General features: G+C 46.4%; 2 protein-coding genes across 11 annotated transcripts; one reads left to right on the top strand and one right to left on the bottom strand.

The window, feature by feature from the left end:
• The first annotated feature begins 30 nt into the window (after positions 1 to 30).
• On the top strand, positions 31 to 5925 carry C7H1orf74 (chromosome 7 C1orf74 homolog). Of its 7 annotated transcripts, none has more exons than XM_025429824.3 (3): positions 31 to 240; positions 902 to 961; positions 1336 to 5925. In XM_025429824.3, exons 1-3 carry the CDS (start codon positions 92 to 94, stop codon positions 1787 to 1789), a joined length of 663 nt encoding a protein of 220 aa, XP_025285609.1. In that variant the 5' UTR covers positions 31 to 91; the 3' UTR covers positions 1790 to 5925. The 7 variants fall into 7 exon arrangements, with proteins under 7 accessions (XP_025285609.1, XP_025285603.1, XP_025285604.1 ...); XM_025429818.3 differs by having other exon boundaries at positions 32 to 240; positions 1156 to 5925; XM_025429819.3 differs by having other exon boundaries at positions 50 to 240; positions 902 to 5925.
• TRAF3IP3 (TRAF3 interacting protein 3) lies at positions 2296 to 25516 on the bottom strand. 4 transcript variants are annotated; one of them, XM_025429815.3, is made up of 17 exons: positions 25253 to 25516; positions 24748 to 24892; positions 20976 to 21379; positions 18950 to 19094; positions 18743 to 18806; positions 18457 to 18481; positions 18161 to 18190; positions 17970 to 18065; positions 11539 to 11610; positions 9176 to 9316; positions 8924 to 9061; positions 7574 to 7703; positions 6930 to 6992; positions 5414 to 5473; positions 4185 to 4321; positions 3198 to 3311; positions 2296 to 2544 (listed from the first exon to the last, which is right to left on the bottom strand). In XM_025429815.3, exons 3-17 carry the CDS (start codon positions 21318 to 21320, stop codon positions 2452 to 2454), a joined length of 1653 nt encoding a protein of 550 aa, XP_025285600.1. In that variant the 5' UTR covers positions 21321 to 21379; positions 24748 to 24892; positions 25253 to 25516; the 3' UTR covers positions 2296 to 2451. The 4 variants fall into 4 exon arrangements, with proteins under 4 accessions (XP_025285600.1, XP_025285598.1, XP_025285601.1 ...); XM_025429813.3 differs by lacking the exon at positions 24748 to 24892; XM_025429816.3 differs by lacking the exons at positions 24748 to 24892; positions 25253 to 25516 and adding an exon at positions 22482 to 22644.
• Between the last annotated feature and the right edge of the window lie 2078 nt (positions 25517 to 27594).

Below are 27594 nucleotides of genomic sequence, written 5' to 3'. Positions count from 1 at the left end.
CGGCGCGGCCGGGCCGAAGGTTCTAAGGCGAGGGGCGCGACAGCGCGCTGGATGACGTCGCGGGAAAGCGGCGTGAGCGTTTGTGCTGGGCATGCGCAGTAGGCCTGTTCCGCCGCGCGCCGCGAGCGGTTTCCGGTGTTGGCGGCGGAGCCTGCGGGCTTCCGCGTCTTGGCGGCGGCCCGCAGGGAACCGGAAGGCGCTTCCGAGCCCGCGAGCCGGCGGCGGAAGCGGAAGCAGGAAGTATGTGTGTGTGTGAGAGCGAGAGAGCGAGCGCTGGCTCCTTTAGCGGATCCTTACGATATGCTCGGGCCCGGGAACGGGGAATGGAGGGAGCCCGTTTGCCGAAGGGGCGTCGGCGGGAGTCCAGTCCGGGCCTCCTCCGGCTCTCCCGGTTACGTCCCGGGGTGCAGGGGTCGTGAATCTGCCTTGTGGCGTCTGTTGATCGGGTCACCGTTGCAGCTGTCGGCGGGAAGGGAAGGAGGAAGCTGGCAGTCGAGAGAGGGCATTGGGAGCCCAGAACTCTGCCTCCCCGGGGGCGGGGGGGTAGTTTTAGGTGAAATGCCTGGAATTTTGCAAAAGACAGCCCTGCCGCTACTCCCTAAGGTTCCAATCCGAGAAAGGAATCTGCAACAGGTAAAAAGGTTAGAAGAAGCCAGAGAGAATGTGCATCTACTCAGAAGACCCGAAAGACTCCTGAATTAGGGACTGAGGGAGACTGAGTCAACGGTAGGAACCAGGTTAGGGATCCCGCCTTGTCTGGTCTGGGTTAGCGTCTCAAAGCAGAAGGAGGGACAGAAAGATGTTTGGAGGATGCTCCGAAACGTAGGGGTAGGCTGTTGGCAGGCTTCCCGGTATGTCCCCGGCTGGTGTTAATAATCCCCTGCTACTGTTTTGTTTTTAGGCCGTTGCCTCAAGTGTCTGGAGCTCAGACGTGCGGCCCAGGGAAGGGAACTGTGGCTAGGTAAGGAGGCCGTGCCTGATGTCACTTGCAGATCCCGTGTCAGCACCAAGCCCTCAGAGGCTGGTGGCAGCTGCTCAGCAGACCCTGGGCATGGGGAAGAGACGGTGCCCACCCCAAGCCGTCTGCCTTCACCTAGCTGGAGAGGTGCTGGCTGTGGCCCGGGGACTGAAGCCAGCTCTGCTGTATGATTGCAGTTGTGCAGGGGCATCAGAGCTTCAGAGCTATCTGGAGGAGCTGCGGGCCCTGGGCTTCCCCACCCAGGGACTTCACATCCTGGAGATCGGAGAAAACAGCTTGATTGTCAGTCCCGAGCGTGTATGTCAGTCCTTGGAGCAGGTGCTGCTTGGTACCATAGCCTTTGTGGATGTTTCCAGCTCCCAGCCTCACCCGTCTATCTGCTCCCTGGACCAGCTTCAGGATTTGAAGGCCCTGATGGCTGAGATCATCACGCATCTGCAAGGGCTGCAGAAGGACCTGTCCGTGGCAGTCTCCTGCAGCAGACTTCGTTCCTCAGACTGGAATCTCTGTACTGTGTTTGGGATCCTCCTGGGCTATCCTGTTCCGTATACCTTTCAACTGAACCAGGGAGATGACAACTGCTTAGCCCTGACCCCACTACGGGTGTTTGCTGCTCGGATCTCATGGCTGCGTGGTCATCCCCCAGTCTTGCTGTATTCCTTTAGTGTCCCAGAGAGCTCGTTCCCAGCCCTGAGAGAGATTCTAAATACTTGGGAGGAAGACCTTAGAACTCGATGTAGGGCTCAGAATGACTTTGCTGACCTGAGCATCTCCTCCGAGATAGTCACGCTCCCAGCAGTGGCTCTCTGACTTTAGTGTTTCTCTCATGTGGATGGTATTCAGAAAATGATCAGTTCTAGCTCAGGGATGACCTCTCAAGTACGAATTCTGAGCATCTTGAGAACAGTAGGGAAAAATGCTGTCATCAGTTGTGCACATTGCCATGGGCAGGGGGAGTAGGTGCTGGTGGCCTTGGTCATACATTTTTGCCATTTCTATACTAGGAAGTCCTCTTGACGTTGCTGAGATATCTGTTGATTTTTTTTTTTTAATTGGGTAGGCGATAGGAGAAAAGAGATTGTGAAGAAAGGTGGTGGAGGACAAGCAATATACTCTTGTGTGGTGGTTGTAAATATACCTGCCCTAGTGGATAGTGTCTGCCGGAAAGTGGAGGACTGGGTAGGTTTTACTGCATGTTCATATACCACCAACTTAATTGGACTATGGAGACTAGACCAGGATGCTCAAATGTCTTACGTTTATGGATATGACATGTCTTTCAGGGGTAAACTAAGAGTTCCAAGGAACAGAGACAATTAGGTGAAGTTTGTTTATTTTACAGTAGGTTAAAAAAAAATAATAGCAAAGTCAAAAATCTCAGGGAAATCCACACTTTAAAGTATGTAAACCTTCTGAATTTTTCATTAAGTTTCTTGCTTCAGATTTTCACTCATGCAGCTGTCACAAGTGATTCATATCATCAGGCTGTCCTTGTTGGCCAGGAGCACTGCCAGTGCTATAGCAATCATTATCATCAGCATCGAGAGCCACTGGCCATATTGCCTCTGTGAGGGGGTTGAGGAGGGGGTGTTGGGGAGAGAGAAAGAGGCCATGGGTTGTTTAGAGAAGGTACAGGCAAAAATAATCTTCCTTCTTCTCATCCCTGCCCAGTGGAAAGTATTGGGTCAGTAGAGGAGAAAAAGCTGTTTACATCACTGCCCCTCTCACTTGGTCACTTCCTTTGGGATTAAATCACTTTACTGCTGGTCACTGGCTCCTAAGCCAGGATTACTGGCCCGGGGAATCAAACCCAGCAAAGGCCAGATACTTAAATACGATAATAATCAAGGATGGAAAATAATTCAGCAAAATTATATTATTCTCCGTTTGTATTCCTTAGTGCTTTTGCTGTCCTTACTCTTGCCACTAGCTCATAATAGGCTAAAAGAAAAAAACAATAATAGGCTAAAAGAACACCACTTCATGTTTTAGCTAATAGTCTTCCCCTTCAGGTTCAAGAGTTCCATGAAAATTAGGCTTAGATGCATGAGCCAGTGTTTACTGACACTTGCTATACTGTCAAGTATATAAACCAGGCTGAGTGGAACAGGCTGGCCAGAGGTTGGCACAGGCTGATAAATTTTATCTGCAAGATTTGGCCAAAGGAGGAACCGTCCCACCATCATCCAGGACAATACGGGAGGATAGACTCTCTTACTCTGGGAGGCGGCTGTTGGCTCTGGTTCAGCTCTTCTCGACAATGCTGCAGCTTACGTAGGCAGGAGAGATACTCGTCACTGAGGTTGTCTAACTCCGAATGCAGTTCTCTGCACTGGGGGGAGAATACCACCAACGTCATCACCATCAGTTCCTTCTGGGACAGCTCAGATTGGGGAGAGGGCCCCATGTGAGTTACCCCTTCATTCATTTGGAATTTTTACCATCATCCTCCCTTCCCAGCCTTTCTCAGAGATTTCAGTTTGCCTTTTGACTGTCTCACCTACTTTGTCTGGAATGTGTCCATTTAAATGATTATAATGCATATTATAATATGTATTGTACATGTCAGTGCTCTCATGATTGTGTATGTGTAAGTGCTTTGTAGATGGGGGCACCAAAAAATGACGATCTTCTAGCACAGAGGACCTGGGAGTGATCTTAGTAAAAGCATCTTTGCCAGGACCTGGTTGAGTTGCATATGAATACTTCTGGGGATATGTATGTTCCCCAGTATGTAGATGGAAAGGGCTTTGTTAATTAAAAGACACTATATATGTATATATGTGTGTGTGTGTGTGTGTATATATATATATATATATATATAAATAATTTAAAATTATATTTGCGTAAAAGACACTATATATGTATATATATATATATATATATATATATATATATATATATAGTTTTGAGATAACTCTAGGGCAAAGTTTGAGGAAATAATATGTTTATTAAATGTGTTTGAGTTTAGGTTGACTTTACAAAAGGTAACTAGTAAAACCCTGAATAACAGTTGGTATAAATAAAGGAAGGAAAAGATTGACAAATTAGCCCAAAAGTAAAGACATTTTATAAAGGCAAATGAATACCTACTGACATCCAGTCACAATTTAAACTTTGAAATCTTTGCTCTCTGGCTGCCTCCCAGTAGTTTTCCTTACTATTGTGGGATGATCCCCTCACTATCTTGAGGTCACCGTCTCACCTCCTTTTCCTTGGCCTGGAGCTGCAAAGTCTTCTTTTGCAGCTGGTCTCTGAAATCCCATTCTTTCTCCTTCCCTGTACCCTCAGGTTCCACTTCATTATGGGAGGGCTTTGGACTCCACAGAGGCAAAGCCTGATCTAAAAAAGCAGCCAGATTCTCAGTGATAGTGAGGTCCACACCTCCGAGGGAGGGCCTTATCACTGAGAGAACCCTGGAGTGACGGGAAGGGAGGAGAGGGAGCAAGGGAGGACCTGTCCCTGACGAGACTGCACGGAGTAGAATTCTCTCACTTCCTCCCATTGGGACCTTGCTCAATCTTGACACAGAGCTGGAATTTGAGCCCCTTGAGGTCAAGATTGGCATCTTTTCTTTGTATCCCTAGTCCTGTTTAATGGCAGATATTTCTAGAGGATACTTACTAATCCAGTTTCTTTTGTAGTATTTCTGGTGGTAGGTTTGTTTGGTGCTTTGATATAACTAAGCCCTTTCCCTTCTGTCCTCATTTCAGTCATGAGAATGGCTGTCCTACCCTAGAATTCATCTTCATGGGGTGGCTTAAGGATGGCTTCTGAGCCACGTGGCAGTCTTAGTCTTGGTGAAGAGAGCAGTGAACTAGGAGTTAGAAATTGTGGATTGTTGTCTTAGTGGTGTCCTTAATTCTTATGACCGTAGACTTTCTTTTCTTATCCATACTATGTGAGTATAATAATTTCTGTCTTATCTTTTACATGGTGATTGTGATGAGAAAACAAAAGACCTCATGGAACGCATAAGTGAGGGTCTTTCTCCCTGCCCGACCCCCGCCCGTACATGATGAATTCTTCTCAGAGAGCTAAGGCAGAAGACTCTTGAGGGTTAAGAGTGAGGTAACCGTTGCATGCAACACAGTGTGGACTTGGGGAGTTGGATTTGATTCAGAAAGTCAAGTGTAAAAATTGACATTAAATCCTGAGTTCAAAATCAATTTATTGAAATGTTCAACACAGACATATGTTTTTGGAGAGAGTAGAAATTCTTTTCACAGTTTATATACTTCTCAGGATAGGAGGCTAACTGGTTAAAGTGTTCTCAAAGCCAATGATCAATCACCAAAAAGCTCCCCTAGATTCCTGCCCTAACAGACTCCTAGAACTGCATGGGACTCCAAGAGGTCATGTGGTCCGTCTCCTGCCTCTAGGTAGGCAAAGAAAGACCACTATCTTAGAATTTGTGGAAGTAAATTTGCTGACCTTTCTTTGTTAAGAGTTTCTCCTGTTCTTGAAGCTGTAAGGATTGATTCTGGAGCAGACCTGCAGGAAAACATAAGGAACTTTTCTATACTAGCATATCTACTGCAAACAGTGTCTTTTCAGAACTTTGCTTCGAAACTTAATTATTCAAAATGTTCTTGTCTGTTATTGGTTGAATAACCACCACCATTCATAGGAAATCCTAACCCCTAGGTCCTCAGAATGTGATCTCATTTGGAGATAGGTTCTTTACACAGGTAATCAAGTATTTTAGGATATTAGAGTTGGCCCTGATTTCATATGACTGATGTCCTCCAAGAAGGGGAAATTTCAACACAGACGTGCATAGATAGAAGACAAGAAGAAACACAGGAAGAAGAAGGCCATCTGCAAGCCAAGGAGAGTGGCCTGGAACAGATTGTATCCTCAAAGCCCTCAGGAGGAATCAACCCTGCCAACACTTTGACCTTGAACTTGTAGCCTCCAGAGCAAAATAAATTTCTGTTAAGTGACCCAGTGTGTGGTATTTTGTTATAAGTACATCATCCTCATATCTCATCCTACTTTGTCTTTACCTTTAAGTCTCTGCTTAAATGTTACCTTAGAAGAAAGACTTCCCCAGATGACTTTGTATGAAATAACAACCGGTTTCCCTTTAACCTGCTTTATTTTTCTCCATAGTAGTTACTGCTACCTGACACGTACTTAGTTATTCACAGAAACTCTGTACTTTATTGTAGAGCTTATTCAGAATGTAAGCTTCCCTAGGGAAGCTGCTGTGTCAGCTTGCTCAGCACTGTATCCTCACCATGTATATCTAAAGTACCTGGCACTTGATAGGGGCTCAACAGATATGTACTGAATAAATAAATGCACGATTTTGACATGGCTCCTTGCCCATTCAGCTTCTGCCCAATAGGTGCTTGGCATCTGCTGGTGGTTGCCTTACTTTTAATATTCATTGTGTGAAATTTCTCTGTAGGGGTGTCCGAGGTTAAGGTGGTGGGCAGCCAGCGGAGATATTAATCAAATCAGGTTCTCTTTTCGGCAATTGCCTACTTCCTTTTTTCTACAAAAACTCCCTCTTTGGCTCCAAAAGGTAGTTTTGAGGCATACATGGCGTGAACTGATTTTCTGAACCATTCCTAAAGACAGAAGTCTATAGGACATATTCACATATGTAATGAATGACAATATATAAAATAACTGCCTTAGAAAACCTACCATTTTTTTTGTTTTTGTTTTTGTTTTTGAAATCTGAAAACCAGGGAAATTTGGGCGGATGTCATTGGCACAGAAAGAGAGAAGTTTAAAGAAAAAAAAAACGGCAAATATTAACTTGTGAAGAGCTATGTACATGACCTCACTTTCCAAGAAGGTCTGAAAATGCACAGAGGTAGGGGATATGTCAAAGACAGCCCCAAACCCCTCCACTGGATGCCTTTTGTGGGACAGGAGCCCCAAGAACACCAGAGAGCCAGCTGTGCTACTTTGAGAATTTGGAAAGGGAACTTACCCTGCAGCTGCTGTACTTTGGCCATCAGGGTGAGTTTCTCCTCCTCTGACCTCTTCAGTTGATCTGAAAATGAAATAATGCAAACTGAAATAGACGAACCTAAGACTTAATGAACCTGACACCAGAGAACGAGTTAGTAGGTGCCTCTGATGTCTGTGGCCTCTGATGTGTGTCAAGTGGAAGCTACTCTTCTACTTGTCACAGTACTGGAGAGGTAAATCAGCTCTCGAGGACCTTGGATCTCATTGGCCTCAGCAACCTCAGGTTGAATCAAGAGTTGTGTTTGCATAGGATTTGGTACCTGCCCCCGCCCTGTTGACACACAGGCTGTGATGGGAGACCTTCACTGTGCCTTGTGTTTCAACTGACCTTTCCCTTTCAAATTAGAAATGCAGCTTCGCCACGTGTGACTAAAGTGGGAATGCTGTGACCTGGTTCAGAGGGACTGGCTGGAAAAGCAGGCCGATACTACAAGATTCGCTAGTGCAGCACAATTAATTTTCAGTCCTGGATGATCAAAACAGCCCTGCCTTTCCCTCGAGGTAAAATGAAATCACCAACCCAACCAAAGCCTGAGGCCTTCTCCTCCACCTAGCTTCCTTTCTGGGGCTCTCTCAGCCAGAGGCCTCCGAGGAGCCGGGTACCTTGTAGGTGTTGGGTATCTGAGCTGTCTCTGTCCCCCTGTAGAAGTTCAATCTTGGCCTGTAGTTCCTGGTGCTCATTCTCCAGAAGTTGCAGAGCCTGGTTCATCTGTAGGTCTCTACTGTCTGCTCCCTGTAAGGAGGAGGGCCCGACACAGAAGCAGGTCAGTGCCAGGGTGGAGGTTGGGAACAGATCCCATAGAAGAGGAAAACTAGAATTTCATAGACTGAAGTATTAGGGAAATGGAAACTAGGATTTTTTTTTTTTTTCCTGCTGCTCTATTTCTCACATTTTAACAATGCATTAGACTTTTGGATGTTTCACAAGGAACTCGTTTGAGTTAATGCCCAAATTGAAAAATACCAAATCATCACTTTTTAGGTGTCTTCACATTGTCTTTTCATTCTAACACTGCTATTTTTTCTCTCAGATAGGGTCGTTTTTTTTTTGTTTGTTTTTTGTTTTTTGTTTTTCTCAATAAGGTTAAAAAGAAAAAGACCTTTATAAGAGATGTGGTTATTGTGCCCTGGTCAGCTGGGTTTGTTCCTTCGATAAGACTCCCATGCCCTGTCTTATTAATTTGGTTACTCAGGTTTCTGCTTCAATGAAATTATAAAGGTAAATTTTTGATGTGGGTTCTCAAAAATTTCAAACCAAGTAAGTAAAATCTATGAAGAAAAATAGCTAATATATGTGGAGGCTTGTATGTGCCGGGTATTGTGCTACATACTTTGTATGGATTAACTCACTTAATCCTACAACATTCCTATGATATGGGTACTATTAGCCTCCTTTCGGAGATGGGGAAAGTGAGATTTAGATTAGTTAACTTTGACAAGGTAACATGGGTTGGAAATGATGGAACCCTGGAGAATGCCAGGGGTCTACTATAATTGCTTAAAATCATAGTGGCAGGATGTTAGGTAATACCCAGCCTATAAGTAAGCTAGTGATGCTTGTTCCGTGCCAGTAGTAGGCATTTCTGAGCTGGATGCTCTGCTGGGATGGGGTGCAGAGAGTGGGTTGGAGTATGACAGCAATCTGATGAATATTCTAGTCACATCCTTTGCATTTGGATGGTGTCATCCAGTGAACACTTAGTTCATTGGCATGAGCAGTGCAGACATCCTTGCTGAACTCACAATTAGATTTCAGAGCCCAAACAGTGAGTCGGGTACAAAGTGGGTAATGAGTGAGGAACTGAAAGAGTGAGGAACTAAAAACCACATGCTCTCAGGCTGTTTTGGAACCCCCGTCCTAGTGGCAGCTTCTTTCCTTGCTGCTGTCACTGTCCCCAACCCAGGAGCCCTGCCTTCTCTCCCCAAGTCCCCACCCCACCCCGGGCCTGGTACCTGCAATTTAGACTGAAGCACATGGAGTTGGCTCTCCAGCTCTCGGTGCTGGGTCCCCAGTTTCCTCCAGTCCTCCTTCAGAGCTTCATACTGGCTCCTCCACTCTTCACACTTCTGCTCGGCCAGAGCCAGGGACCGCTGAGAGGGTGGTCAAGACAAGAGGAGGGTGCCTTGGGGGTTCCAGGGAGTTGTGCAGCTGCCTTCTATGCTGCCCAGAGCCACCCCGGGGTCCCAGGCCCAGCATCCCCACACCTGTGTGCTTTGCAATTGCTGCTCTGCACTCATTTTCTCCTCCAGCACTTTCTGCAGTGACTCCTTGGCCTTCTGCTCATAGCTGTTTTTCTGGTCTTCCATCTCCAATAACACCTTTTTCATTCCCCAAGGGGAGTATTTCTGTAAATTTGATCCAATCAACAAACATATTGAGCTTCTGTGTGCGAATCCCTGAGCTGGGATACAGAAAGGAAAAGAATTTGGTCCTTGCACTCACCTCCCCTGCCCCCCTGAGCAGAGATAGAAGTAATCTGATGGGTCTTCTTCCAGGCTCAAGGTGGGCAGGGAGAGGGTCCCAGGTGATGAGGAAGGTAAGCACGCATAACAAATAGTGCTCTAGGCATGTTGGGCATTCCCCCAGGCCTTCCAGAGGCACTTCAAATTCAGCATTTCCAAAGCAAAATCGTCTTTCTCAACCTACTTTCTCCTGGGCTGCTGCTTCTCTCAGTGACTAGCATCCTCACCCACTGTCTCCCAAGCCTGAGACCAGGGAGTCATCCTTGATTTCTCTTTCTCCCACTAATCAGTGGTTCATTGAGCATTGTCAAATCAACCTCTTTAACAGTTCCAATCTGTCTCTTCTCCAGACTTTCTGTCAGTTCAGACTCGGACAATATTGTATGGGTCAATTCAATATTTTCTCTATCTTCAAGCCTTGTAGCCAAAGGGTACTTTCTGAAATGTAAATCTAATCACGTAACTCTCTGTTAATCTCTCAGTGACTAAGGAGCAGGTCCAAATTCCTTGGCATGGCTCCTCCTTATAAGCTCAGACTTTGATTCTATGCTACTTCCACCCAAGCTGAATTGCTTATAGATCCCCTAAGCACTGGGCTTTTTGGCCTTTGCCTTTTTCCGTATAGCTTCTGCCTAGAGCATCCTCATCTACCCTTTTCACCTAGTTAACTTCTACTCATGCTCAAGATTCAGTCCAAAGATCACGTAAATTCTGATAAATCTTGACCAATCACTCCCATCCCTCAACTCATTATGGATTAGGTAGCTTTTCTTAAGGTTCACATAGTGTCCCTTGTATGTCTATCTTTTCATTCTATTGACTCTCCATTGTCAATATTGTCCCTTAGGGGATTGTAAACTCCTTCAAGGTAGACAGCATGCTTTAAAAAAATGTGTAGCTTCAGAGATCTGAACAATCCTCAGTACTCTTAATGTTTTAAAATTCATACATTTGCATTAAAAATTGTCTTGGCTTAACTTAAGAAGTTAAGAGCAGCTTTGCAAATTCCCTTAGGGTCTTCCCCTTCCTATCCTTTTCATCTTTTTGCCTTGTGATTCTGGAGAAGGCAGGCAGCTTTTACTGTCAATTCAGTTATCCCACTGAATAAGCAGTAGTCCAGATGATGCAAATTTAGGGATCAATATGAAATAATTTCCATTTAACTTTGGAATCATCTGAAAATTTGAATTTAAATATCAGTAGATCTTATGTTCTTAAAACTTTCATTAGAAGCCAGATCTAGGAGCTACTGGCTGAGGTCATACATGGGTATGTTCTAGTTAGTGGATTTACCCATACTGGCCAGCTTTACCCCTCACTGAAAATATATAGACTGGTATTTTGGATTAGAAGTCAGTATTTTATGAGCACAGTTGGCATTATTTAGTTCATAAGAGTGACAAAGCAGGCCATACTGAAAAAATAAAAATTGTGGATCAGCAAACCTGTATATAAACTCTGTTCCCGCCTAAGACCAAAACCGTGCAGCCAGGTCCATCTTATCTCCCTAACTTCACATCACCTCATTCTCTTATCTGACACCTCATTCTCTTATCAGAAATCCATCACTTCTCAGGTGTGAAAGCTGATTTCTTTCTATCTCTTGTAATCCAAGACCAGGCTAATGAGTTAACTGAAGATGGATAACAGTGCAATAGAAAACCCAAGAGTGGTAGCCTTTTACTTCTTCCCAGGGATTGCTACTAGACTAAAGTTGCCCATGGAATGGAAATCATTTTGTAAGACTTTATTATAATATCCAACTTATCTATTCAGAGATTGGGACCTATGAAGGTCTATCTGGGTATTGTGAATCTTTACCTAGGGTCTCTCCCTACAGTTCCAGGTATTCCTAAGATTCCCCTGGAACTGGCACAGTACTGATGCTAGGGTTCCTTCTCAGGGTGCAAAGGGAAGAACGCCAGGAAAAAGGGAGAAAAGGATGGGTTAGAGGCCAAAGTGAAAATGGCAAAGACAGAACTGAGTGAGTAGGTATGGGTGCTTTCATCTCTTTCAAGTGTCATTTCTAGAGAGTAGAATCAAGGTTCAAGCATTCTCCTTTAATTCTAGATTCCTGGGCTGAAAGTGTCCTCCCGAATGCTTACCTGGGTACAGGTGTACAGCTGGTTTTCTAAAGATCTCAGTTTGCCCTTCAATTTGTCTTCATTCAGCTGGCCCTGGAGCAAATGGGATGAGTTAATGAGTTTGGGCCAAAATACAGCATGCAGAGTTTTCTTCTGTTTTTCTAGCTTATTGCCTAGAACGTGGTCAGTGTTCAAGCAATGTTTTTGGAACTGAACCCTTTCAGGAGGTAGAGAGGAAGAAAAATGACAAAGGATCTTTTCCAGTTTCTCTGAAACAGGAGAAGGGAGAATCAGACTGTCCTCAGTTCTTCTCTGTACCTTGAGGTTCTCTAGCCAATGTTTCAGGATATCAGATTAGGAGTTCACTTGAAAGAAATCTTCTAAGCTTTCTTTCTTTCTTTCCTCATTACCTCTTTCCCGTGTCTAGGCACTTCTATATTCCTCATCTCTTTATAGCCTTGTACCTGGAGCTTTACTTCTAAAGTATAGGCTGGTAAGACTAAAGAAGTCTCTACATTCCCTTCCTTACTTCCTTTCATGGGCTGAATTGTGCCCTCCCTCCACTGCCTTCACCCCAAGTTTAGATGTTAACATCCTAACTCTCAGCACCTCAGAATGTGACTGTATTTGAAAATAGGGTCTTTAAAGCGATAATTAGGTTGAGGGGAGCCTGAGTGGCTCAGTCTGTTGACTGTCTATTGATTTTGGCTTAGGTTATAATCTTGGGGTCGTGGGATCGAGCCCTGCTTCGGGCTCCCAGCTCCGTATGGAGTCAGCTTGAGATTCTCTCTCTCCCTCTCCCTGCCCCCCTGCCATGCTCTCTCTTTCCTTCTTTTAGAAAAAAAAAATAATTAAGTTAAAATGAGGTCATTAGGGTGGGCCCTAATCCAATATGACTGGCGTGCTCATAAAAAGAGAACAGAACATCATGTGAAGACAGGAGAAGGCAGCCATCTGCAAGCCAAGGAGAGAGGCCTCAGGAGAAACCAACCCTGTCAACACCTTGCTTTTAGACTTCTAGCTTCCAGAATTATGAGAAAATAAATTTCTGTTGGTTAAGCCACCCAGACTGTGGTATTTTGTTATAGCAGCCCTAACAAACTAGTATCTCCCCTCACTACCTCCCCTTTCCCTCAACACACACACACACACACACACACACACACACACACACACACACTGGACTCAAGATGAGAGTGGGGCGCCTGGGTGGCTCAGTTGGTTGAGTGGCTGGCTGCCTTTGGCTCAAGTCATGATCTTGGGGTCCTGCTTAGCCTGGAGTCTGCTTCTCCCTCTCCCTATGCCCCTCCTCCTGCTCATGCTCTCTTGTGTGCACGTGCACACTCTCTCAAATAAATTAAAAATCTTTTTTTTTTTTTTAAAAGTTGAGAAATCCTTTAAGAAAGCAGGAAATGGAGGAGAGCTATCAAGGCAGGGTGTGTGTATTTGGGGAGTAGTCGTGGTGGTGAAGGGGCTTCCCAGAAAGCCACGTTCTGTGTATTCCCAAGCAGGGTGGGTTTGATGCCATCTTGGACATTCCAGGAAGGATGCTAATCTCAAGGGTGAGGGTGGAGAAGGGCAAGCTGGAAGAGGCTTATCTGTTTCTCAATTTTTCAGTATTTCAGCCTAGTAGCTAACTACCTCTTCGCTGCTCTGTACTTTCCTCCACCTGTAATTGTCTCCCTTTTTCCCAGGGCAGGGCTTTGTTCTTCCAGTCTGACGGAAGGTTGTGTGTACGAGGGGGTTGGGGAGCGGGTGCCATCAATGAGAGCTGGTTTCCCAGAGGAAAGGCCATGGGTCTCTAGCAAGAACCGATTTCCATATCCTTTCTCTGGCTTTTCCAACCAGGCCCTGTGAGATGCTTGTGAGGTCTAGAAATGACATTTCTCTCAGTGCCTAAGATGCCATGTCCCCTCTCAGTCAGGCGGCTTGGGTGTTTGGAACCCTCATTATGCTTCTGGTCTACCGTGGCCTGGGTGCAGAGGAGAGGACTCTGTTTTGAGGTCTGTCCCCTTCAATGAGTTTCAGGGCACCTGGGGGAGGCAGGAAGTGGTATCTCACAGCTCCTGTTTTGATCTTGTTTGGCTGATTCTTCTAAACCTTGGGAGCCAGAGGGCGCCCCCACCCTTTCTGCTTCCTGTATTACTCAGCTGGGCTTTGCAAAAGCAAAAAGCTTTGCCAAAAATAATTTTTCAAAGTGCCTCCTGCTATTAATGTTTTTCATAATGTCTCGTGTGAGAGCTGAGAGTCCAACTGGATTTGGCATCGCCAGTAACCACAGGGCTTTGGGACAGATAAAAGAGATGGACAAAGACTTCCATTGTTTTGGGCTTGGGACTAACTGGTAAAGGGCTGCCTTCCCCTGAATGGCGGGTTCACTGTCAATCCACGGGTCCTGAACTCAACTTCTGCACCCCCATTTCCTGGTTCAGATCTCTACATTTTCCTTGTGCCTAAACTCCTTGCTATGGCACAGTGTAATCAAACCCACCGAGTTTAAGGTTTATCTGGCTGTGGTTTGAGAAGAAAGCAGACCAGCCCAAAGCAATATCCTTATATTTTCCCCTGTCTCTTACCCTTTTTTTGGGTGATTCCTCACTCCTCCCTTACTATGGTCTTAATCCAGTATCTTGGCCCTCCCAACTATTTTTGTATTTTAGCCGTACCCCAGATTACTTTTCCATTCACAATGCAACAGAAGACAGTTCAGGATAGCCCCTTCAGTGGGGATGAAGGACCACCCAAGTCTGGGGCTTAAAAAAAAATCTCCTCCACAGCTCCACCTTCCCAGACTCCCTGAGGCAGGGAAGAAAGTTGTAGCCAAGTTGTTGCAAATGAGGCATGTAGTTTCCTGGTGTGAGCCCCAGCCCCCCACGCCCCCCTCTCCCGTCATGAAGCCCAGTGGTGCAGTATGTGGGAAGAAGCACTCTTTACAGGCCTACAGTGGACCGTTTTTTGGCAATCGCCGCCCCCCGCCCCAGCCTGGGAGCCCCAGGGCTCAGAGAGCAGAGCACCCCCCCTCCCCCAGCTGGAAAAGGGAGCAAGGTGGAGGCTGTACACACCTGGTGCTGGTCTGAGGGCTTCAGCTCCTGCTTCTGCTTGGCTTTCCCCAGCCTCTGATCTGTTCTCCAGAAACACTACCACCTCACCACAGAAGCACCAGCCCACAGCTCATCTCTGCTCTAGCAGAGGTTGATTGAGGCTTGCAGCCAATCCCCCGCTGGGCTGTCATCTCAAAAATCTCGTTTCCACTTTACAGAACTTAAAACCCAAGTGTGCCCTGCCTCGGTTTTTGAATTGCCCAACACTGAGAGCTTGCTTTCTCTTATTACCCGAATTGTTTCTGCTCTGGAGTCCCCGCAGGGCCCTAGGCCGCATCATATTATCTAATAGGCCCAGAGTCAGCTTTGAGGAGGAAGCAATGGAGGGACCTCATTCTTGGGGTTCTCACAGAGCTTGTGGTGAGCTTCCCTGCATGTGAAGTTGGAAACTCAAATCATGGGGGCCAAATGGAAAAAACAGAGGCCTGAACTGGGCTGAACGCCAGCCCCCGTTTTGGTCACATTCTTCTCAATTAGTTTTCCCAGGACCACAGTCTCGGGCTGTCCTTCCATGGAAGTTGAGGCTTCCATGGCAGGAGTAGAGGGTTGCTTTATTTTGTTTTGGGGGAAACAAGACCTCTTAACTGAAAAATCTGACTATTTCTGTTAAAAACAGGAAGCTGTGGGGGGGAGGGGGTTGGTGGAAAGGAGGAAGAAAAGAAGGGTGAGTATAGGGAGGGGTGGGAAGACGGGAGGGAGAAAACCACAAGCAGAGGAACCGAGGCTCTCATGCCCCTTGTGGCGTGAAACTGCCTCCAGAGGTGACCTTGGAAATGTCTCCCATTTCCGCCAAGCTTGCTATGACTCGCTTGGGATGTCAACACAGCTCTGGCCACTTCCCCACCCACCCAGAGCCAGGGTCCTGATTGTTGTCAGAGAACATTTCAAAGCACAGATCTGATCATTCATTTTCGACTTAGTTCCTCAGCGATTTCAGCGTGTATGCTGCCAAAGTGACCACAGCTCCACAGCTATTGACTGAGCTCTTCGTGAGGATGGGCCAAACATTGCTAAGTGTAGGACTTTAAACCCAAATACAGAGTCCTCCCATTGCTACCCTGCTGATGGCCTGGAGCAGTGTTTCTCGAACTGGGAGTAGCATGTATTCTCCGGGATCTGTGATCCTTTCATTTAGGAAAGAGTCTCTACATTATTTTAAGGTTGAGATACCCTGTCCATCTGAAAAAGGTTAAGCTTCATAATTCCAGAGACCCATCTGAAGCCCTTTCTGGTCTTATCTTTGGAACTCCTCTGACATGATGCCGTCATTTCAGCCACACTCGGCTATACCCAATTGTTTGTGAGACAGAGGCCTATAAGCATTCTGATTCCTTTACCTTAAACAGCCTTTCCTTTCTGCTTTTTCTTCCCCATCATCATTCCTACTTCTGTAACCAGTAAACGACGCATCCTTCCTGACCCAACTCAAGTGGTCCCTTTCCTTTGAAGCCTACCCTGTTCCACTTTGGGCCGAGTAATTATTTGCTTCTCTCTCCTCCGTGTCACGTTTTAGAAACCACTGTTACAGCTTCATCACACCGTACATCTCTCTCTTCCTGGCTGATATGTGAGCTCCTCAAGAGCAAGAACCCTACTTCTTTTTGTCCCCATAGCACAGGGCTCAGCACATAGTTGCAACTTATCAGATGTCTGTTGAATAAATGAGTGAGATGATCTCAAATTAGTTCAGCACCGGAAACCACCTGGCATGCACAGCTGTCTGTCCCAGGCTCCTGCTCGGCTGATGAAAACAACTTCCTTGACAATCAGGACCCCTGAACGTAGACACTAAATCCCGTAGAATGCCACGTGAGGAAGGAGGACTGCGCTTAGGAAGTCTCTTTTATATCACCATTAACTTCTCAGTTTTGTTTTAAACCCTCCCAGCCCATCTCTCTGTCTAAATATGAACCATCTATGCCGCAGGGTTAGATGTTCATGGAGGCCCGTGAGGTCATGCATTCTTTTTTGGACCAGGCACTTTATGCTCCAGTGGCGTAGCTCCCTGAACATCTAAGGGATCTCACTCTGGGGGTCTAAGGACCCCTGAGAGTCCCCGAGACCCTTTCACAGGTTCTATGAGGTCTTTTCTCTCCCAACTATGTATCTGTGTGAGGCTGGATTTTCCTCCATACGCTTCAACCAAAACAATGTATTATAGCAGATGGAAATACGAGAATCTTCTGTTCAGACTTTAAAAAGATTTGCCAAAGTGTAAAATAGTGTTACTCCTCTCATGATTTTTTTGGAAAATAAACTTATTTTTCATAAAAGTATGTCATTTAGGTTCGCATGTAGTGGGTTTACTACTGTATTTTAAAATTTACACACATTTTAAGTTTCCTGTTTTCATTTCTAATATGGTAAATCCTGATGTGGTAAATACAAAACATTCTTTGGGGTTTTCAGTAAACTTTTTGAAGAGTATAAAGCAGTCTTCAGATTAAAGTGTTGGAGACCCATTGCATTAGACTATATTATGCCTCTAGGTCTTTGTCTGTGCTGTATCCCCAGCCTAGAATATAGTTTCTGCTTCCACGTTAGTCTGGAAAATACTTCCATAACTATAAATATTTCCTTGGTTTTCCTCTTCTCTGGAGTCATTCCTTCCATCTTATATATACTATTATATACTGAAAACATTTCTCTTATTTCGTTTGTCATATCTCTGCATTGTTTAGGCATCTGCCTCCCTGACAAAACCACAAGCTTTCTAAAAGCAGGAACTCTAACTAATTAATATCTCATGATTTCCAGTGCTCAGTACGGAGAACATGATCTATAAATATTTGTTGAATGAATGGACTAAAATAAGGAGGCCTGAGTTTTAGTTCCAATTCTGCCTCTAACTAGCAATGTGACTTTGGGCAAGTCACTTGACCTCTCTGACACTCAGTTTCCTTGTTGGTGAAATGGGAAAACTTAGACTACATGATCTTTCAGGTCCCTTCTCACTTTGACATTGATATCTAAGCTGAATAGTAGGTGCATGATGGCTCAGAGTTAATATTGGTATGAATCCCATACAAAAAGAGTTGACATTCACCATAGTCAATAACGGCAAATGTATTGGGATCATCCTTCTTTTCTTCCAACAAATTGAAAAATGGCAATTCTTGCCTGTTTTGGTTCTGAGTCTTCCCTGGGTGTGGAGCAACATGAGCCCAGCTAATGATTCTGGATTTAGCTGAGCTCTTCCATATATTTACTGTGGCATGTTTGACCTTTAGATCTTAGCACCTCCTACCTCGCCTCTTCAGTAGTGAGAAAACCCCTTCTCTTGCTGGGGTGGTGTGTAAAGAAGAGTAAGAGCCCACAAGCTTTGTTCAAACAAAGATTTCATTCCCTTACCTTCCAAGAGCTGTCAGAGGCCCTTATCAGAGTGGACAGTAGGTCTTGGAGAATGACCATTTTTTGTTTTAGAACCAGCTCCCTCTGTAGGGCCTCCTGGGGGGGCAAAAATGCAAGAAGGCATGATTAATCTGGATGAGAAGAGAGCAAATGGGTGAAGGAGCTGAGGGGAGAGTTCACATGTTACTTACTTTGAGGTACTCAGAAAGCTGGATGATTTCCTAGAGAGAAAGAAAAAGGGTATTCAAGAAGACTCTAGGTCCCCTGAAATTCTTGAACATGCAACGAGAGCCGAGACTGGCTTGTGTCAAGTAACTTTTCTTCCTTGACTCAGACAGAGTCCCTCCAGGTCCTCCTGTCTGTGCTCATCCAGGAAGAAAGTGCCCCTCCATCCCAGCTGTGTTTACCATAGAATTCCAGTATGTCAGAGCTTAGAGGAGCTGAGATACCCTTTGAGTCAACCCCTTCAACGCGAGGATTTTCTTACCTTATCTAGAACTGCAACTCCATAACTGGGAAGAGAAGAAATAAAAACAGAAATGACACTCGATCAAAGAAACAAGCACATCAGGAGATGGCGGGTGGATTCCTTCTCTGATCTCTTCTGAAGAGCCAATAGGGTGGGGAAGGCCTTCCTTTCTCTCAACTAAGGTGGATGTGGAAGTTTGCTGTGTTCCTTCTCCACATACTGGGTGAGGATTCAAGCAAAGCTTAGAAGAGAGGAGTGGATGGTATGGAAGGAAGCTGGGGGCAAGGACATGGAAGGTACTCACTTGGTCTGCTGACTGGCATCATTCTTAATTGCTGGCTGGGCTGTTTCTGCCTTTGTCTGGGTGCCTGAGTGATAGAGGATAAGGTGATTCAGAACCCATGGAGGAGGAAGTGGGAAGGCACAGGGACTCTCCACTGTCAGCAAGCTGAGCCTGCTGTGGCCAGATTCTCTGCAGGCCCCAGTGAGGTGGGGGAGGCTCTGCTCTTACCACGGTGGTGTTTGGGTGGTTTTTTGGCGGGATAATCCTTCAGTGAAAGGTCCTCAGCCTGGGAGGGCTGGCTGGCCAAATCCCTCCAGGGGCCTGAGGGAAGGTGATGCTGGCTTGGAAAGACCTCAGAGCTGGTCCCTGACACCTGGAAAACAAGTAGGGGATGCGGAAAGCCTAGAGCCTCTTAGAGCATCATTCTCCAGCTGACCGCAGAAAAGTGAACCAGTGATCAAGTTTCAGGTCCAGAAAACCAAGGTAACCCATTCAAAACTTAAAAACTACAAAGTTGTCCCTGCTCCTGGCCTTCCTCAGCTGTGGGAGGAATGGTCCTTCCCATGCCAGGCAAATGGGGAGCTGGGCTTATCTCTCCTTACTTTCTCTAGAACCCCTGACTTATCTTATTTGGTTTCAGCCACCTATGCTGCCAGCATGGTGATGTGGAAAGAGAACTGGCCTGAGAGTGAAGGCATCTAGGGTCAGACCCTGCCTTTTCTACTAGGTCTCATCTCCTATCTGTGCAATGAGTCTGTGTGATGTAGATGATCTCTGAGGTCCCTTCCATGTTTGAGAGGTGGCTTCCTTCCTCTCAGTCATGGCTGGAATACTGCTGAGGTTTTGTGAGAAGAGCCAGTAGAGCAGGAATGTGTAGGGAGGGGTATAGTAGTAGTTGTCACAATCTAGTCGGCTCTTTTTATATATTCTTCATGCAAACTCAAAAATTCTATGGTTGTAACAGAACACCAAAAGGCTAAGGGGTGCCTGTGGTATCCAATCATGCAGACCGACTCGAGCTCAGTAAAACTTCGATAACTGACAGGCTTAGGCAAAGTTCTTTAGTTAAATGTGTTTTTGCACTTTTTTCTCCTTAAAAAAATTCTTTTTAAACAAAAAGCATTCAGAAGTCTTCTCGCCTTAGAAGGTAAACAGTTGGTTTTATTTTACAATCGGGCTCAAGGATCGTTTTTCTGAGCAGCACCTTCTATTACTGATAACAGATCCACTAATTAAGAAGCCCAACTGAGGGATCCCTGGGTGGTGCAGCGGTTTGGCGCCTGCCTTTGGCCCAGGGCGCGATCCTGGAGACCCGGGATCGAATCCCACATCAGGCTCCCGGTGCATGGAGCCTGCTTCTCCCTCTGCCTGTGTCTCTGCCTCTCTCTCTCTCTCTCTCTCTCTGTGACTATCATAAATAAATAAAAATTAAAAAAAAAAAAAAAAAAAAAAAAAAAAAGAAGCCCGACTGAACTTCTACTCTGGGTGCGGAACCAGGCCAGGCACTTCCAGGGAATACAGCGGACCCATCCCTGCTGTCAGCATACTCATAACATGGGTAGGAAGACACAGATGGTTTGCTGGCTTAGATCCTCTCAGCACACCCTGATTTTTGCCAGCACTGCTCCTTCCCAGGCCAGAACGATGGGTTCTCTAAGTATTATTACACAATCTTAGAGGATTTATAACCTCATAAGGACCACAGAGTGCAGAGGTGGCCTGGAGAAGCCAGGGAAAGCTTACTGGACCAGACAAGACCTTCGCTGCATGAATTTAGTACAAACGGAATGGTCCAAGTAACAGAGAAAAGGTAGGTGGGTACAATAGTCTCACAGAAGAGGAGAGGAGAGGGTGTGTGTGTGTGTACTCCTGAGAGTATCAAGAAGATAGGCCTGTGTACCTGGCACACAGTAAGCACTCAGTAAATATTTGTTGAATGATGGATGAAGAAATGCTCTAGAACATATGTATAGACTGCCTAAATTTGAACTGATAACTAAGAATTAGCAATGGGATTGCTTTTACGTTTTTTTTCTTCCTTAAAAGGCCAGTGCAAAACAACAACAAAAAAGAGCTAAACAAACAAAAACCCAAACAACAAAAACCTCTGAATGAGTAAGTGGGTAAGGGAGATGCTCTATGACTGAGGAAGAAGGAGCTTAATTTAAATCACTTTTTGGTGAGTCTGAGCCCAATCATCTGCCTTAGTACCCCTGCCTCCATCCAGAGTAGCGTGTCCCTTGACATGACCCACCTGCTGCCGGGGGGAAGAGATCCTGTTGGCCCAAGACAAGGGTTCCTTGAGGTCAGTTGGCTGGCCTGGCCTCCTGGAGGGACCTCGCTCCTTGGCCCTGGGGCTCTGGGCCTTGCCTGTCTCCTCCACCTCCAGGTCCCTCCTCCTGAAGAACTCCCGTTGTCGTGCACTCTGGAGCTGCTCTCTCTGCTGGGTCCTCAGTGCCTTCCCCACCCGGCGGCAAGTGGTCACATTGGGGCGGCAACGACGGCTCTCACGGATTTCCTGCCGGCGTTCACACTTGGCCTCATAGCTCTCAGCCCCCCGGGCCAAGCCAGGGGAAGGCCTGGGGTCTGGGCTGATCATGATGACCTCCTGAGCACCTGTTGTGCTTGGCTTCCAGTTCCTGGAATAGCTGCCTGGGTCTGCCAAATGCCAAGAGGGAGGAGAAGGGGAGGGGTCAGGAGATGGGCAGAAAAATGACTATCTCCCTGGACCAGGGGGCAGAAATAGCACAATGTCTCAGTTGAAAACTGAGGAGGTGATGGTGTTGAACTTGGAGCAGGACTCCTAGGTCCAGGCTCCATACTAATTTTTGCTTTCCTCTGGCCTACGTTCCCCCTCTGCAAAGTGGGAAGATCTCTTTGCACTGCCACTTCTTCCTTGATCTCACCTTCCTTGATCTCACCCTGTTTCTAAGTCAGGGGAACCTGAGAAACGATTGATAAAAATTGTCAGGAGCATATAGCATTTTGGATGGCAGATAGGGATGTGTTCATTTTCCAGAGACTTCTAGAGAACAGGTAAACTGGCTCTCTCTTCTCCAATCTAAAAGGAAGGCCCGCATCTTTCCTGCTCTCTTGACCCAAGCTGAAATAGCTGAGTGACTCTTTTCTCAAGGCCTGGAATAATAACCAGACCCCCCCCCCCCCAAAATTGGGGCCAGTCCTGTGACTACCACCCACTGCTGTCTTCTTAACCCTTAGCAACTAGCTTCTGAGCCCAGACCTGGGCATGGTTTAGGAGGAAAAGCTCACACTAATTCCTCCGGTCATGGAGTCCTGACGTTGGTCCATTGGTATCCACTCCTGTCCCAGGATTGGGATCTGACCCTCAGGAGCACATCAACTCAAACCAATATTGGCTGAGTACCTGCCATCTGTGCAGTGTTGACTGAAACCCATTTCACAGCTTCTAGCTCAATAACACTCCAAGCTAAAGGTTTCATGTTTTAGAATCTCCTCCCTGCTAGGGCTACGTAGGCTGCTAGGTCTGCTCTCCTTAGCCCAAATACAAATCATACCATCAAAACCAGCAACCACATGAATGATACCTCAATAAGGCTATTATAAACAAAAATGAAAAAAATGAAAACAGTAACCACAAGTCCCCAGGGAACCAGGCGTGGTGTAGAAGCCGTACTTGCTGCCTGTTTAGATAATCTTACCTGGTATTCACATAACCCCAACTCTAACTTCTTCTTCTTTCTCTATGCTTTCTCCCTCTTTCCCATTCTCCCTCACCTACCTTCTGCAAATTTGTTTGGGGCTGGATGTGGCTGAGCCAGATCCTGAACACAGGAAATTCTGTGCCCTGTTTCCACTGACCATTGGAGCTAGCCCAGTGGAGGACGAAGGAAGAGGGACTCCCCCTTCCAGCTTCTGTTTCTCCTTTCTGTCCTACAATGTCACTACCCACTGCCCACAGAACCTCGTTCCTGGATAGGTCAGAAAGGGCATCTCAGCTTCATTGACCAGCAAGTAATTGCCAGCTCTGGCCCCTTGAGTTTATTTATAGGCCAAACAGACTCAACAGGTAGCAGCCTTTTTGTCCTTTCATTGGAACTTTGCTGCCCATCTGGCTCAGTCCAGAATTCTCTGCAGGATTCCTGCTATCTCTCTGATCAGACCACTCATTCCCTGGGGTCATTTGTGGGTGGGGCAATCTTACTCCAGGAGAGGGGTCCTATAAGGTCAAGCCAGGCATGCTCTCAAAGAGGCTTAGTGGGGGATACTCTGGTATGGGGCAGTGCAGACCCCAGGCAGAACTGTGAGGCTGCAGGGTACTTGGGTGACTCAGTGGCTGAAAGTCTGCCTTTGGCTCAGGTCATGATGCCGGGGTCCTGGGATCGAGTCCTGCATCAGGTTCCCTGTAGGGAGCCTGCTTCTCCCCCTGCCTGTGTCTCTGACTCTCTCTGTGTGTCTCTCATGAATAAATAAATAAAATCTTAAAAAGAAAGAGAAAGAAGAAAGAAAGGAAAGAAAGAAAGAAAAAGAAAGAAAAAAAGAAAGAAAGAAAGAAAAAAAAGAAAGAAAGAAAGAGAAAGAAAGAAAGAAAGAAAGAAAGAAAGAAAGAAAGAAAGAAAGAAAGAAAGGAAAACTGTGAGGTTGTGGATGCTTGTTCTCTACTCCCATCCCTGGGAGTAGATGATGCTCCCCCCCTTTCTTTAGGCTTTTCTCCTCATTCCTACTCTGTACGGTTCCCTGACTTCCCACCTGCCACTTCTGTTATTTAAAAACAGAACAGGATGCAAAAGACCCATTCATATTGAGTTGTAAATGACTGAATGGAGGAGACTCGGGATTATTACAGGTGAATCCCATGTCCAGAATCTACCCTTCTAGGAGCCTAAGCCGTAGCTCCTGGCTAATTCTACCTTAGATGGGGGAAGCGGAGAGAGCCCTCGCTCCTGGCTGTGTGGGTTCATATCCTGGCTCTGTCATCTACTACCTTTTTGCTTTTAAGTGCCTCTAAGCCTTAGTTTTTTTCATTTATAAAACGAGACCCCAACCTCCCTTGTAAGGTTATAAGAATTAAAGAAGAAAACGCACATCAAGCATCTGGCACATAACACACAATAAATGTCAGCTTTTTTACAATACTGAAGTAGGATTATTACTACCCCTGTCTTGCTGATCTTGGCTACCAAAGACTTGGTGCTGTTAAGCCCAAGGCCTTCAGCTGGACCAGCACCCCAAGATCAAGAATGCCTCATCCTTCTGTTCCCCACCCTTTTCTGTTTACTACACGGAGAGGATGTGGCCTCATGTGGATCGTATTTACTGCTTCGGTTCGTCTGACCTCTGGATGTGGGCTACAAGGACTTGTCCTTGAGCTGGACACAACCGCCATGTCAAATAGGCCCGGCAGAAAAGCAAAGAAGAGGTGGGGAGAAGAGCCGGTGTCCAGCCTGTCTGCATCCCACCATTAAAACGTGGGCCCCAGGTAATCCTAGGGCTTTGTAGAGGGGGCAAAGCCTGTGATTATGGAGAATCCTCCTACCTTCCTGAGGGGGAAAGCGCCGTGGGGGAGGAGATGGAGCCTGAGATGAGGTCTCCCCAGACTGCCTGACCCTGGCCAGTGCACCAGTCTGCAGACACATGCAGTGGCTTTGCTCTGCTTCCTAAGGGGCAAACACTGGGACCTGTTGCCCAAGTGGGGACTTGCCGTCCAAAGGGCTCCTTACAGAAGGGAGCATTCGCAGACCCCCAGGGCCTGACACCCGGTAGGATTAGGTGCACACAGCTGAGTGGAATCACATCCAGCTTTCGGGGGTGTCTTGACTGTTCTGATTTGCTTCAACACAAGAAGCCATGTGGCATGGTTGACTGACAGGGATGGGCTGTAGAAGAAAAGGGAACTAGTCCCTGTGTGGTTCAAAGAAAGGTCACTGGGCCACTGCCCAGGCTTTCTGGCAGCTGGCAGCATGACAGGGCCCATTTGGAGCTTGGGGAGGAGGTGATCTTGGCTCAGGGCGTAGTGCCTCAGGGAGAGGTCAGGGTGCTGCCCTCACCTGACAGTGGTTTGTCGCTGCCTTTCCAAGTCTGCTCCTACTTCCTGGCTGTGTGTGCAATGAATGTCTTCCTGTATAGGTCTGGCCGTCCTGGTGCAGAGCTCCCAGTGTGAGCCCAGGAGAGAAGGGCCGGCAGGCACCTGGGCTGTGGAAAGGCAGCTTATTGTTTTGGGGACTCCTGCTTTGAGGGGAACTATAAAAGAGCATTTAACTCATGCCCAGTACTGGGTAGCTGGGACGCTAAGTCATTTGACTCACTCCTAATACAATCTGAAGGACGGAGCAGAGGAGCGTTCAAAGATCTACCCCTATGCCATGGCTAGTGCCTCCGGGAGCCAGCCAGGATGCCTTCCTGCTTACCCAACCCCAAACACTCTTAAACTAATCCATCTGCTTCCGTGTCTCCCCCTCTGAGCCTAGGGAAGCTTGGATGACCGAGCATCTTCCCCACCCCAGAGTCAGAGGTCCCCAATCTGGACACAAAAGCATCCTCCTTCTCAGTTACCTTGGGTCCCAGGCTCCAAACCAAGCAGCTCAGGAAAGCATTCCAGCTCCTGGGCAGATCTTGGCTCTGGTCTCAGATGGGGCAGGACAGCAGCTGAGTAAAATGCAAGCTCTCAATCCATGGCTCTGGGCCCCCTTAGCATTTCCCTTCTTGGTACCGTCTTTCTTTTTGCACGGCAGCCTTGCTGAAACAGGAAACAGACAAAGCCACAGTGCTAGCTCACCCCAGTTCCTCTCTCTTGCTCTCGGGTACAATCTGAGTGGGCCCCCGAGCCCTTGAGGCCTCTGGGGCTGGGCACAGGAGCTCCTCCCATCTTTGGGCACCCACCAGCCACCCTTTCTCTGGCTAGTGCATTGGTGTGAGCTCTCAGTTGGTTGCAAATCAAGATCCCTTTCTAAAAGTAGACAAGGATGGGACTCTGGGTCACATCCAAACCTTGCAGTTTCTATGGGGAGGCAAACAGCTTTTTGACATAGAAGAGACGTTCCCAGCATAGGTTTTCATGTATATCAGGTAGCTGTCTCTGTAAAGATTTTCTCTTTCCTCTGGTTACCTCTTCCCAATCCCAAAGAGTTGTAAGGAGTTTCTGCTCTTCTGAAGTACCCGGTGTCTTTTTCAGAATTCTGGAATGAGGCCAGCTCTGACTTTGCTCCTTTCTGAAGTAGTGCGGGGTAGGGGGTGTGAAAAGGTGGTGGATGGGTGGCAAGGGAATGAAAGGAGCCATAGCAGCAGAATCTCATAAAAAGAATTTCCAATTGACAAGAAATTTGGGTAAAAACTAGAAAGAACCGATCTCTGTGCATTAAAAAGAAGCTATTACAAATGATACTGTCAGGAAATGCATAAGAAGGTGGAGGGGAAATTGCATTAGGACAAGTTAACTAAATAGCTTTGTAACCATGTGCAATCAGCTTGGTCTGTATGGTCCACTCAATACAGCTTCTGTGAATCCTACGTCTTGGCACATGTGAAGGCTATGACGGGACTTTTAAACAGTTGTGATAACGTGTATTTATTGACCTGTGGGAAGTATGTCACAATCTTCTCCAGTGCCTACTCCTTCCCCCGTTCTTTGAGGAGGAAGAAGACAAGGAGTAGGCAAGGGAAAAGCACAGAGGATGGATTCTCAGGCATTAGAGCCGAAGGCAAACAACATTCCTTCAGGATGAGAGACAAGAGCTCAAGATCCTGGAGCCTGACATACGGAGGCGAGAATCAGCAGAGGATAGAGACGCTGGGGAGTCCAACAGAGCAGAATAAGAAATTTTTATTGGCACAGAAGAGAGAGAAGGTTCTGGTAGCTTAGGACACTGGAGTATAGAGATCATAACAGGAATTCCTATCGACCAACTTTTTGGACTCCATTAAAAATCAGAAAGGGGACGCCTCGGTGACTCAGCGGTTGAGTGTCTGCCTTCAGCTCAACGCCTGATCCTGGGGTCCTGGGATCGAGTCCCGCATGGGGCTCCCTGCAGGGAGCCTTCTTCTCCCTCTGCCTATGCCTCTCTCATGAATAAATAAATGAAAACTTAAAAAAAAAATCAGAAAGAAGGGGCCTGGATGGCTCAGTGAGTTAAGCAGCTGCCTTCAGTTTGGGTCCTGATCTCAGGGTCCTGGAATCAAGCCCCACATCAGGCTCCCTGCTGAGTAGGGAGTCTGCTTCTCCCTCTCCCTCTGCCTCCTCTACCCTGGTTATGTGCTCTCTCTCATGTGCTCTGTCTCTCTCTCTTTCAAATAAATAAAATCTTTTAAAAAGAATCAGAAAGAAACGTGTATGAAGATCAAAATCCCTTTTAGGGCAACATACTCAATGGGATACCACACCAATGATCTAGTGAAAGGTAAAATGATTGCTTTTGTCTTCAGCCAAGAATTCTGAGAGCCTAAACAACACTAACTGTATTCACTAACACTCTAATTCTGGAGATATTTGCTCCCTAGTAAAATTAGCTCATTTAATAGTGTTATCTTCTTTCTGAAACTGGCAATTTTCCTTCCTGGTTTAAACTGTCATTCCTTACCACAGCCTTGGTTAAACTGTCCCAAGTTATTTCATAGATGTCCTCACATTCCACACTGAAATATCTTCCAGAGCCTTTTCTATATGTTTTTCATATTTCTATACTTACCTTACTTACCTTTAAAAAAATTTTTTTTTACATAAACTCTACACTCAGCATGGGGCTCAAACTCATGACCCTGAGGTCAAGCGTCACGCACTCTGCCGACTGAGCCAGCCAGACACCCTTCCTTTCTGATCTATTTTATATTCAGAACAATCTGTTGTTCATAACAGAGAATATTTAAATTGATGTAGTAATATTGAACCAAAACTGATCTCA

This window comes from Canis lupus, chromosome 7 (genome assembly GCF_003254725.2).
Source record: "Canis lupus dingo isolate Sandy chromosome 7, ASM325472v2, whole genome shotgun sequence".
Classification (NCBI taxonomy): Eukaryota; Metazoa; Chordata; class Mammalia; order Carnivora; family Canidae; genus Canis; species Canis lupus.
Note: the sequence above shows the minus strand (reverse complement) of the source record. Positions and strands in the feature narration are given on the sequence as shown.

What these genes read in the sequence shown, in the direction of transcription:
- C7H1orf74 (XM_025429818.3), top strand. Translation starts at nt 92, where the DNA reads ATGCGCAGTAGGCCTGTTCCGCCGCGCGCCGCGAGCGGTTTCCGGTGT. An exon ending in GGCGGAAGCGGAAGCAGGAA is followed by an intron (nt 241 to 901) that starts GTATGTGTGTGT and finishes TTTTGTTTTTAG; the next exon opens with GCCGTTGCCTCAAGTGTCTG. An exon ending in GGGAAGGGAACTGTGGCTAG is followed by an intron (nt 962 to 1,155) that starts GTAAGGAGGCCG and finishes GTATGATTGCAG; the next exon opens with TTGTGCAGGGGCATCAGAGC.
- TRAF3IP3 (XM_025429815.3), bottom strand. Translation starts at nt 21,320, where the DNA reads ATGATCAGCCCAGACCCCAGGCCTTCCCCTGGCTTGGCCCGGGGGGCT. An exon ending in TCTCTTCCCCCCGGCAGCAG is followed by an intron (nt 19,095 to 20,975) that starts GTGGGTCATGTC and finishes CTTGTTTTCCAG; the next exon opens with GTGTCAGGGACCAGCTCTGA. An exon ending in CAAAGTACAGCAGCTGCAGG is followed by an intron (nt 5,474 to 6,929) that starts GTAAGTTCCCTT and finishes GTTTTCCTGCAG; the next exon opens with GTCTGCTCCAGAATCAATCC.